Here is a 12,532-nt window from a genome sequence, read left to right as displayed (position 1 = left end):
TCATGGTATACTTTTTAGATACGAATCACGATTTCTAGATAAACAGAACGTAGCAGTGTATACACCCATGTATTCTTTTTAATTTATTTTAATTTATTTTTTATTAGCATTCACAGGATTATACAATATGGTAACATATACATATATAAGCACCTTGGACTTTTGTATAGTAGCATCAACAGTGCACATGTGATAAAAAAAATTAAGAAGTACAAAAATCTTGTAACCTAAGACAAGGTTAACCCTCCTGTTATGTTTGTTTCTTAGGGACAGCAATAATGTTCCTGGGTCAACTTGACTCGGGGCATATTTAATGATCCAAAAGTGTCAGAAGTAAAAAACAATCCCAGGACACATTTTTTAAATATCATTATTAACTCCATTACTAACCATTTAAATCAATACGTAGTGTAATGGTGTTCTTTAATTCTAACAGATCATGGTTCAATGAGAATAACTCACTAGTTTTTTATGAAATAGATGTTACAACTTTTTTTAATGTACAGTGAAAAGCCCTAAATATAAATACAATAGTTTTACATGACATAGATTTTCGTTTTTTTTATTTCACATTTTGAATTATTTTTTTTTAATGTAGTGATGTTAATAAATTAACACGAGACACCTCTTCTGTCACATGCTGCCCAGATTTGTATGCTGTATTTAGCTGGTTTGGAAGGCATATATTATCTAAGATGGAAGGACCACTGTGACATTAGAAATGCGAAATAATACTTTCAAACATTTTTTTTTTTTATTAGAGAAAATAATAGCTGCATTAACATATTTGCTGATGCCAAACAGACAACTTTACAAATAACAATGACACACTTGTGACTCCAGCTTTAACATGAAACAGAAGGAAAAAACACCCATGTACTATTGACTGCACTCATGCTTTGTGAATATACATTTGAGATTTCTTTATTGTACTTTGAATACTAATGCTTACATTTTTAAAAGCAAGTACTTCAGTACTTTAACTCAAGTAATTATTTGACAGAGCAACTTTCACAAGTATTTGAGTAATGTTTGACCTGGGGGATCTATACTTTGACTTAAGTAATGACCACTTGTCCCCAGCTGGCAATTTTTTTTTTAAAAACATTCTGTTAATATTACTGAAATGTTTTCAGCTGGAAGTTTTCTTTGTGTTCACAGAATGTTCTCTAGTAACATTCTCAAAAAAAAAAACTTCATAAAATGTTAAGTGACAACAGTGCTTGAATATTATGCCTTAATGTTCTTTAAACATTCTTAGTGGGAAGTTTTCTTTATGTTCACAATTTGTTCTCAGATAACGTACTCTAAAAACATTCAATAATCTCTAACCCAAAGAATGTTATCAAAACATCCTTAAAAGTTCATATGTTTTGAAATTCCCATCACCATAGAGATCATATATACCCTCTTTAATATTTTGTATTTTTACTTTGACATGTTCGAAATAAAATCATCAAATCAATATTACACTCAAAACCTTGTCTTGAAACATAACCAGAACTTACAGTGAATGTTACCCAATGTGGTGAGAACATTCCCTGCTAGCTGTCTACTTTCTCCACCACTGCTAATGTGTGTTTTTTCCATTGCCACAATATGTGGTTGACACATGTTGTTATTTTAACGAGGAGCACCTGAACGCAGCATCCAGCCTGCTCACTGCCGGTTGCTTGGAGGTAGTTTATAACCGAAACTTAACTTTACCGGCTCAACCGTGTTCCTGTTTGTCGTAACTGGGTGTGCGTTACTAAGCTGGACACGAAACAGTGTGTTTTATCGAAGAAAGTCAACAATACAGCCTTTTTTTCACCATGTCACACCACAGAGTAAGTGTGTCTCCTGACATTTGATCGTACACTCATGTTATGTGGAAGTAGCTTCTTGTTTAGCTAACATTAGCAACGTTAGAATCTGAGAGCTGCTCATTAGTGAGAACAATGGCCACCTGTGACACTTTCTGTCCTGTATAACTAATAAGAGCTGAGTTTGTGGATCACAGAGCAAATACAGACTACTTCCTGGATGTATAGTGTTTAATCGTTTTGTTTAATTTGTTGAATTTAGACCAAGTAAAAGTTAACTCAGCAAAATTTGAAAATAACTGACAAATTCAAAGATGTCAACAGAAGGTAGCTAATGAAGTATCATGTAGTTCTGAATCTTCAACGTCTTAATTTATACACACTAGTTAGTTACACACACTCAGAAGGTGAATTATTAATAATTAATTGATTGAAAAAATGCTGTCTTTTTTTCCTACAGGCTCAAGACCCCAAAAGGGAGCAGTTTAGGAGATACCTGGAGAAAGCTGGGGTTGTTGACAGTCTAACAAGTGGTAAGTACGGTGGCCCTGAAGTGCAAACCACAAGAGCAAATCAGAAAACACAACGGCACATTAGAAAACACTACGGCAATTCAGAAGACCCTACAGCAGATCAGAAAACACTACAGCACATTAGAAAACACTACAGCAAATCAGAAAACACTACAGCAGATCAGAAAACACTACAGCAAATCAGAAGACACTACAGCAGATCAGAAAACACTACAGCAAATCAGAAGACACTACAGCAGATCAGAAAACACTACAGCACATTAGAAAACACTACAGCAAATCAGAAACACTACGGCACATTAGAAAACACTATGGTAAATCAGAAAACACAACAGCAGATCAGAAAACACTATGGCACATTAGAAAACACTATGGTAAATCAGAAAACACAACAGCAGATCAGAAAACACTATGGCACATTAGAAAACACTATGGTAAATCAGAAAACACAACAGCAGATCAGAAAACAACGCAAATCAGAAAACACTACGGCACATTAGAAGACACTACGTTAAATCAGAAAACACTACGGCACATTAGAAGACACTACGTTAAATCAGAAAACACTACGACACATTAGAAGACACTACGTTAAATCAGAAAACACTACAGCACATTAGAAGACACTACGTTAAATCAGAAAACACTATGGCAATTAAGAAAACACTACAGCACATTAGCAAACACTACGGTAAATCATAAAACGCCACGTTAAATCAGAAAACACAATGGCAATTCATAAAACTCTACGGCACATTAGAAAACACAACGGCAATTCAGAAAACACTACGGCAATTCAGAAAACACTACAGGAGATGAGAAAACACTACAGCAATTCAGAAAAACTCAACACTCATATTTGGAAAACATATAATAAGATAAGATACTCCTTTATTCGTCCCACAACAGGGAAATTCATGGTGTTACAGCAGCAAACAAAAAGGTGTACAGTACAAGAATTTCAACAAGAATATCTATATATATCTATATCTATATCCATCTCTCTCTGTATATATATATATATCTATCTCTCTCTATATATATATGAACATTTATTTATATATATATATATAAAATGTTCCTCAAAGACGACAGCTTGGCCATAATTCTCCTGTCAGCCACCACCTCCACAGGGTCCAGGACTGAGCTGGCCTTCTTCCCCAGTTAGTTCAGTCTTGCTCTCCTGTATCCTGTCCGCCCACAGCAGGTGAAATTCTTCCAATGTGGCGTTCGTGTCTGGTGTTAGCCCTGTTAGCATGATGCTACTCTGCCAGTATTCCCTCTGCAAAGATAGATCTTGCATTCCTCATAACGGTGGGTGGAAGGACAGGTCGATGTCTTCTTTTCTTAGCTTGCACCATGTAAACCATGTACCTTGTAAACCATGTCCTTCCGGGTCAAAGGATAGACCAGTCCAATCAGCAATGAGTCATGTCCCCCGAGGGTACCCACTTCTTCCGGTTTGGTTAATGTCGTAGTGTTTTCTGATTTGCCGTAGTGTTTTGCACTTCAGGGCCACCGTAGTTAAGTGATCTTCAAGTAGATGAGCGTTGGATGTGTTTACACCTTATAATGAAAAGCAAAGTCAAAGACAGAGGAGAGATGTACTAGGGGACTAAACAGAAAGTATTGTTGAACCTCTTTGTTATTCATAATAGAATAGAGAATAGAGTAAAAACATTGCCGTTGTGTTATTATTAACAAGACACAGTTTAATCAATAAAAAACATTAAATAATGTTGCCCACATTCAGTTTTCTTAGTAGCTATATTTGGATGCCACAAAAAAAGTGTTCATATTTGCTACCCAGCTCCATCATTGATCACATTATGCTTGTGCAGTTTAATGAAACCTTGTTTTCTTTCTTTGATTCAGTTTTAGTGGCTCTGTATGAAACCCAAGAAAGACCCAGCAATGCCCTGGAGTATCCTTCAATGCACACACATCCAGATTCCTCTAAGACCACGATGTGCAGATGATGCAGAAAGTCTTAGTCTGGACTCATTTCTAAAGCTCAAGTGCATGCTATTTTGAATAATCAACCAAAGTAACTCTCCAAGGCTTTTCTGTAGATCCTTTAACCAGCACCCTTCCAGATTCGTGAAGCAGCATCTCGGTGCAGCTGACACAACCTCAGAGGACACGGAGGCTCTGCAGGAGGAGGTGCGTGACCTGAGGCAGAGGTGTGGACGTCTGACAGAGGAAAACAAAGACCTCAAAACAAGGGTGAGCTCACGCTGGCTTTGGTATCTTAACAGTTAGTTATTTCAGACTGCATTCTGAGCACCCAGCAGGATAATCAGATGGGTGGTGTCTCACACTGCTGTGTTCTCATCCGTGAATACCAAAACAAGAAACACACAAGGGGGCTGCGGTGGTGGCTGTATTGAAGTTATTAACGGCTATAAATTGGGAGGAAGAAAGTTCTAGAATTTTTGATTGACTGGTATTCTATATCTAGATAACAATAACAAAGTCAGTCAGAGTTTGAATGTATTTACACTACCAGTCGAAAGTTTAGACACACCTTTCATTCAATGGTTTTTATTCATTTTAAATATTTTCGACATTGTAGATCAATACTGAAGACATCAACACTATGAAATAATCTGGTTTGCCATAGTCTAGATTACAACAGGAGTCAAATAGGGCTATTCATTGTGTACTAACCCTACCTCTGAACAACACAACTGATGGTCTCAAACACATTAAGAAGGCAAGTCATTCTACAAATGAACTCTTGACAAGGCTCATGTTAATTAAAAAACATTCCAGGAGACCACTTCATGAAGCAGACTGAGAGAATACCAAGAGTGTGCAAAGCTGTCATGAAGGAAAAAGGGGGCTACTTTACATAATCTAAAATATAAAACATATTCTGGTTTGTTTAACACTATTTTGTTAATTAAATAATTCCATATATGTTATTTCATAGTTTTGATGTCTTCAGTATTAATCTACAGTGTTTCACATAATTAAAATAAATACAAACCCTTGAATGAGAAGGTGTTTCCAAACTTTTGACTGGTAGTGTACCTAGTAAGATTATGTTGCCTTTGCAGGTGAGCTTAGAGATCCATCACACCTTTCAGTTAAGCTGTTTTCAAAACTAAATCTTAAAATGTACCATGAGATTTTTGGTTGTTGCTGTGGGGTACTGTGTCATCTTTAGTGCCTTACGGATCAAGCTTTGGATTACCATGACCTGGATGACTGAGAACCTTCACAGACTTATGTCTTTTACTGTTGTTGTAAAAATAACCAAAGATCCAAAAATACTTCTAAGGAATGATAATGAAATAATCTGATGTTAGATGTTCTTTCTTTTTCCATCTCTCCAGCTTCAGCGTTACGAGCCTGCACCTGAAGATGGAGCCACAGCTGAATAGACCTGAGCAGAGCTCCGGTTTGCTTCCTATGTTTTGTTATTTTATACTGCTGCCACTTTAGATTTAAAGAAGAAGCGATGCTGTCAAGTGAAAGCCAGCGATTTTTATGTGGCTGTGCCGTTTTTGTTTTTGTAAATCTTAGTTTCTGATGTGTTTCTTAGAATCTAACTTATTCTGTACGTGTGTGTAAATATGTTTTTCTTTCTTGGCTTTAAAATAGTTTGTAAGTGCCCTCCCACAAAAACTGCACAAGTGGGTTCTTTAAAAAGGGGAGTTTTTTGAGTATCCTGTGTTAGAAAATAACAAATTATTATACTGCAGGTATCTTTATTTTGCTGTCATAGAAACACTTTACCCAGATCCACATAGCAATGTGTGACAAAGACACATGTAGTTTATTTTTAAAGATCTGGTGAAGGTAAAAGTTATAAAAAATAAATATAATACTTCAAACAAAACAACTCACAGCCTTGTTATAAGTTATTGTGTCACTTACCTAATTTATAAAAGGAAATGTATCACTCAGGCCTTTTCTTTTGATGCTGTTGTGGCTGTGGTCTGATCCACCTGTTTACATCAACATTACAATACAACAGTCATTTCTTTAACACCTCTACACATTGAACACAATATTAAGACACTACACCAGGTATAAAAACTGAACAAATGAAGACAAATCAAAAGAGTAGAGACAGGGGTGCCCACATACAGAGGCTACAGTCCTCATCACAGGGGTCGCCAGTTTGATTCCCGGCCGGTTGACCATTTCCTGCATGTCTTCCCCTGCTCTCTTCTCCCTCCATTTCCTGTCTCTCTTTAGCTGTCCTATAGAATTAAGGCTAAAAGGCCAAAAATATAACTTTAAAAAAGAAAGAGCAGAGACAAACAAGGTCAACACTAACAGGCAGGAAAGTCACCAAACAGTATCCTCTGTTATTGATATGCTCAGGGCTGTTTTTATGTTGCCCAGGACTAATTAGGGACGATTTAGTTGTCATAGATTAAACGGGTCAATCCCCCCCTCAGTCCCGACATTCCCAACCCACTCACAACCCACTTAAAATAATCATTTTTTTCCATCAGTATCTTTTTATGGTACAAATATACATATTACCTTCAAACAGGCAACATTATTTACATGCTTATCTACAAACCTTGCACGATTCTTTCTTTGTGTAAGATTCTTCATATCCTTGATGAATAAAGGGTGATCTCATCAGCCAACACTTTGAACACTATCATCAGGTTATTTTGCATGTAATCGCTACATTACTGCCGTTTTCTTTTTGATACTATTTCAGTAACTGTACACATGAAAAATCACAATATACAGTTTCTCACAAAAGTGAGTACACCCCTCACATTTCTGCAAATATTTAATTATATCTTTTCATGGGACAATACTGAAGAAATGGCACTTTGATACAATGTAAAGTAGTCAGTGTACAGCTTGTTTAAGAGTGTAAATTTACTGTCCCCTTTTAAATAACTCAACATACAGCCATACATGTCTAAACAACCGGCAACAAAAGTGAGTACACCCCAAAATGAAAATGTCCAAATTGGGCCCAAAGTGTCAATATTTTGTGTGACCACCAATGTTTTTTTGCACTGCCTTATCCCTCTTGGGCATGGAGTTCACCAGAGCTTCACAGGTTGCCACTGGAATCCTCTTCCACTCCTCCATGACGACATCACGGAGCTGGTGGATGTTAGAGACCTTGCTCTCCTCCACCTTCCATTTGAGGATGCCCCACAGATGCTCAATGGGGTTTAGGTCTGGAGACATGATGGGCCACTCCATCACCTTTACCCTCAGCTTCTTTGGCAAGGCAGTGGCCATCTTGGAGGTGAGGGGTGTACTCACTTTTGTGAGATACTATACATGTAAATATATATATATATAAATCCAGTCCCCAAAAAACCTGCAAAACATACCACATACAAAGTTCTGAGTTGCTAAATTCTTTTTTTCACCATAGATAATTATAACATCAACGGCGCTGGTTGAACTGCAGTGTCATAATATGTAAACTGTCTTGTTCAAAGTTTGTAAGGAAAACAAAAACCAAACAAAAATACAAGCATACTGTCACCAGTTCTATTCAATGGTGCAGGATGGACTCCTGTAATGTGGATTCTAGTGCTCCAGTACAGCAGATAAGGAAATAGTTTGAGATTGAAGTTTAGATCTGCAGGTCTGTTGCTCTCTTGCTGCTTGTATTACTTGCCATCGATGTTTTGCAGTTTGAAGAAGGAGGTCTTGAGTTGTTCCTTGATCCTGAGCTGGATCTACCCCCTGACTCTGGAGAAGAGGGCCGGCTATGATGTTTAGAGTCTGACTTTGACTGCGTTTGAGCTGACGGGGTTCCATTACTGGCTTTTGTTCCCCCGTGTGAATCTGTGTCTGAGCCTTTACCCTCCAACACCGTGGAGCATTTCAGAGATCCGTGAGCCCTGAACGGCTTCCTCACTGCTCCTACTGGCAGTGTTGGGAAGGAGGAGGAGTGAGTGGCCTTCTGTGGGCACTTTGGAGAGTCTGGGCTACCTCGCTCACTGCTCTCATCCTCCTTGGTGTGTGGAAGGCGAAGCAAGAAGTCCTCAGCCTCCTTTTTTTGATTAATCAGGGAGTCGCAGCACGGAGAGCACGGTGCATTGGAAGTCAGATTGCAGTTACAATCCTGAGGGCTTCTAGCTGAACATCTCGAATCCTCAAAATCATGCTGATTGGCCAGCTCGCCCTCCAGAGGTAGAAAAGTTGAAGGTTTGATTAGATTTGGGTACATAATGTTCCCCTGCACCCTCTCCATCAGGAGGTTGTAGTCACTGGGGGCAGAGGCAATCGTTGCCTTTCTGGTTGCACATATTTGCACCACTGATTCTTTTTTACACTTGTTGACATAGTATTCATCGAGTTCCTCTCTCTCGCCTCTTAAGTGAGGGTAGAAGTCAAGGATGCCCTTTTTGATCTTCTTGTAACCCAGATGAATGATCTCCAAGATGTTCAGGAAGAGAGAAATCCCAGCGATGCACTGCATGAAAACCATGAAGACACTTTTTTCTGTTGGTCTGGAAACATAGCAGTCCACAGAGTTGGGACAAGGGTCCCGCTCACACTTGAAAAGCGGATAGAGGTGGAAGCCATAGAGGAGGTACTGGCCTGTCATGAAGGCCACTTCCACAACAGAGCGGCAGACAACATGTGCCACATACGTTCGCAGCAGAGAGCCCCTCAGGGGAGCTTTGTTCAGCTTCCCCTGATCCAGCTGCTTCATCTCCCGCTCTATCCTCTTCCTGGCTTCCGCCAACTCCACGTCCACCAGCTCCAGCTCCTTCCTCAGCAGAGCCTTCTTCTTCTGCCGAGCTTTCTCCAGCGCCCGCAGTCTGTACAGAGCATGGCCCATGTAAACCAGCGAGGGAGAGGACACAAAGATGACCTGCAGCACCCAGTAGCGGATGAGGGAGATTGGGAAAGCCAGGTCATAGCAGACATTTCTACACCCGGGCTGCTCCGTGTTGCAGATGAAGTCTGCCTGCTCGTCGTTCCATACATCTTCAGCTGCAACTCCGAGGACCAGCATGCGAAAGATGAACAGGATGGTGAGCCAGATCTTGCCTACCATAGTAGAATGGATATGCACCTCCTCCAAAATCCCCCCGAGGAAGTTCCAGTCCCCCATCTTCACTCTGCCATTATGACTTGTAGAAAATCAGACACAGAGAAAATGAGATAAATATGCAGATTAAAATATGAAACAGCTAAAAATGTGTCTATAAAGGTAGCAGTATAATGTCCAAAAAGGATTGTGCACCTTAAAAGAACATAATTTGTGGATAAACATTATAAAAATGATTTTAAAAAATAGTCTTTTTCTCCAATAAAAACAGATGTTTTACCTCTTAATTGAAAGAATGAAACATTATCTAGTGGTGAACTTGTAAAGTAAAGATGCAAAGTGTCACATATTTGCAGAAAATTCATCAAAAGCAGACGGAGAAAAGTTGTATATCCAGCGATATAATCCATTGGCCGGCTAGCTAACCCTTCTCATATCTGTGACTTCATACAAAACAAGTCGGAGCTCCTGTGCACTTGTCGTCTCCATTTACCTTGCAGCAGCATAGACGGACTGCCGGTGGTGACTTAAATCTCCTCGGGTCATATGGCCCTGACGCAGTCACCAAAAAGTTTTTAAAAATCGTTGGCGCCCTCCACATGAGTCCCTGCACATTACCCAAACTTCCGTGTCCCGCCTCTGCTCCTGTGTTTGTCCGACACAAAGTGGGAACAACTGAGCTGCCGAGGGAAAGCTGCCAACTCTGACTAAAGAAAGTCAATACTAACAGATACAGCCATGCATTTAGATCGCTGCCTCAGAGCTATGGGGTGTTACATGGAAATTGACCCCAATCTTTACAGGACAGAGAGTTTTTTTTTTTTTGTATTTGTGTGGATAAACCAGCCTTCAGACAGAGTCTAACCTTCCAAACAAGAACACTATAAACATTCAGCTGCAGATAGTAACATTCTGAAAGTATTTGTTCTTCTGGGCGTGGACGACATCTGTGGGAGCAAATAACCAAGTATTTCCAAAGAGATGCTTTGCATGGCTAGACTACATGCCAAAGGATCTGTTAGCACTCAGCTATTCCAGTCTATTTTGCTCCTTATGTTCAGAGTAGGAAATAGTCTGGCACTGGAATCACCACTCAATACCAATCAGTTATCCACACAGGCCTTGTACAATCAATAGTATTCTACTATGGTGAAATAGTCAATAAGTCACCATGTCCCATTTCATACCCTGCTGGTTCTTGTTGGATGTAATTACGTTCTCACAAAAACTCAACACAATATTTTATCCCATCTACAACAAATCTATCAGAATGGATTAGTTTGCAAACTTCATCTAATGTGCTATTTTAATTAGCTAAATGTTTTTTTTTAATCAGGGTTTGCCATGATGATATCACAGCCTCAATCACAGCAGGGTTGTCGCATCGTTCGTTGGTATTAGATACAAGAGATTGAATATGTGTTATCATTAAGGAGCTGGCGATTTTGTTGTCAAGCTTCAACCCACTAGCTTAGTGAAACGTTTTTTCCATTTATGTCAATCCTAACCTGAGCTTTTCCCCTCTGACCCCAAAATTCTCGTTCAGCTCAGAACAGGATTGATCCAAACGAGTCTGGTTCAAAGACACCAGAGGTACAGAGGGTCACTCTGGGGTTATATGTTGAGAAAATCCTGGAGCTATTTCCTCTTGTTTTTCTTCTGGTCACGACAATCAATTTTCACTTACACTTCAGCCTCAGGACATTCTATGGATTACTGTCTGTCACCATTGCTTCAGAAATATAATTTCTCTTCAACAAGTGTTTAAAAATGTCAAATAGGCCATTGACCGAAAATGAAGCACAGAAGCTGGAAATGAGAAATCTGAACATACAGTGGATGAGTTTACCCAAAATACTTACAATTTTTTTTTTTTAACTGTTTACTACATTAAAGCTAGGGTTGGTACCCACGGAAAACTAGCATGAATTTGAATGTAGCATTTCCTCAGGACTCCATCTAACCCCTCGGAGCTCCTCCAAAACGACGCCCCTGCTCACATGTAAGAGCGCCGTTGATTCACAACCATATGATCGTGACTGATTCAAAACCGGTCCTCAGCACATCGTTTGTGTTTTGCACTACGTCAACTCATGTCTCACTCAGCGGTAAGAAAACACCAAAACATAGTGAATCATAGCGAAAGTTAAAAACATAAACAAACATGAAATATACGCGTAGGAGGCGGGCAGAACGGCAGGACAGGATTTGATTGGTTTCATATTTTGGCTCCTGATGGCAGGGGTTGGTTGATGTTTTTCCAGGTTTACTCCGACTGTAGATAACAGCTTTTTTTGCTCTTTTTTAAGAACACGTTATGTATTGATTGCCATCGGGACATAAAGATCATTTTAACCAGTATAACAAAAAGTGTATCTAAATCTGACCGCCAACCCCAGCTTTAACCTCGTAGTCAAGTTTAGGGAAATCAACAATTAAAGGCTAGAAGAGGAGGAACAATTCTTTTTATTTTTATTATTTTAGGGCAAATATTTTTCCAGACATGCTTTTTTGATCTATCAAAATTGGTGGGGTGTGACCAATAAGGATGTAACACGGTATTTTATTAAATTGTCGGTATAAGGTTTTTAGTCTTCTTAATGGTTAAACATGTCGCCCTGGCTATTCAATACCAAAATTACTCCTACAACCCTAATATTGTTATTATTGTAAGCAGTAAATGCTTGTCAGATTCTGTGTCTAAGCTGTAAGCCTGCCACCAGCCACTAGCTGGTGCTGTACCTCTACAGCTACTGCCATAATGCTTTAATGCTCTACTACCCGGGTGTAAACAAGTACAGATGACAGATAGCATTTGGTAGCATGCCGGGGTTTGGCAGTATTTTGATCTAGAAAATGGAGATGAAGTTGTATGTAGGCTGTGTCTGGTTAAACTGTCATGTAGCAATGCATCACCAGCACAGGCATGTGGACCTTAACCTGCAAGGAGGACTGACGGCTGGGGGTGCTAGCTCTGCTAACTTAAACCACACTTGGTGAACCAATTTGACATCATTACCTGCATTCTATGATCCTGTGTTTAGATGTGTTCAATTTTGACTGTTGTGAAAACGTTTACTTACTATTGGATGAGTCAGATGGTAGAAATTGAGATTTTCATTTAGAAGACCAGGAAATAAATCACTTTGGATTATCCCTAATTGACATTTTAAAGCAGTTAGTCAAGC

The 12,532-nt window shown here is 39.2% G+C and overlaps 2 protein-coding genes across 2 annotated transcripts; one reads left to right on the top strand and one right to left on the bottom strand.

Annotated features, from left to right (window-relative positions):
* Window positions 1-1,624: 1,624 nt before the first annotated feature.
* On the top strand, window positions 1,625-6,188 carry mycbp (MYC binding protein). Its single transcript, XM_034698355.1, has 5 exons — window positions 1,625-1,829; window positions 2,266-2,338; window positions 4,214-4,262; window positions 4,435-4,564; window positions 5,680-6,188. The coding sequence occupies exons 1-5, from the start codon at window positions 1,815-1,817 to the stop codon at window positions 5,725-5,727; spliced, it is 315 nt and encodes a 104-aa protein (XP_034554246.1). The 5' UTR covers window positions 1,625-1,814; the 3' UTR covers window positions 5,728-6,188.
* Window positions 6,189-7,913: 1,725 nt separating this feature from the next.
* cx55.5 (connexin 55.5) lies at window positions 7,914-9,407 on the bottom strand. The gene has a single exon (XM_034698354.1). The coding sequence runs from the start codon at window positions 9,405-9,407 to the stop codon at window positions 7,914-7,916; it is 1,494 nt and encodes a 497-aa protein (XP_034554245.1).
* Window positions 9,408-12,532: the final 3,125 nt, after the last annotated feature.

The sequence above is a fragment of the Notolabrus celidotus genome, chromosome 12, assembly GCF_009762535.1.
Source record: "Notolabrus celidotus isolate fNotCel1 chromosome 12, fNotCel1.pri, whole genome shotgun sequence".
Lineage (NCBI taxonomy): Eukaryota > Metazoa > Chordata > Actinopteri > Labriformes > Labridae > Notolabrus > Notolabrus celidotus.
The sequence above is the reverse complement of the archived record's forward strand: the minus strand, read 5'-3'. Positions and strand labels throughout refer to the sequence as shown.

Excerpts from the sequence above, each read along its gene's own strand:
- mycbp (XM_034698355.1), top strand. Across the intron at positions 2,339-4,213 it reads TGTTGACAGTCTAACAAGTG|TTTTAGTGGCTCTGTATGAA; the intron begins GTAAGTACGGTG and ends TCTTTGATTCAG. Across the intron at positions 4,565-5,679 it reads ACAAAGACCTCAAAACAAGG|CTTCAGCGTTACGAGCCTGC; the intron begins GTGAGCTCACGC and ends CCATCTCTCCAG.
- cx55.5 (XM_034698354.1), bottom strand. The coding sequence starts at position 9,407 with ATGGGGGACTGGAACTTCCTCGGGGGGATTTTGGAGGAGGTGCATATC.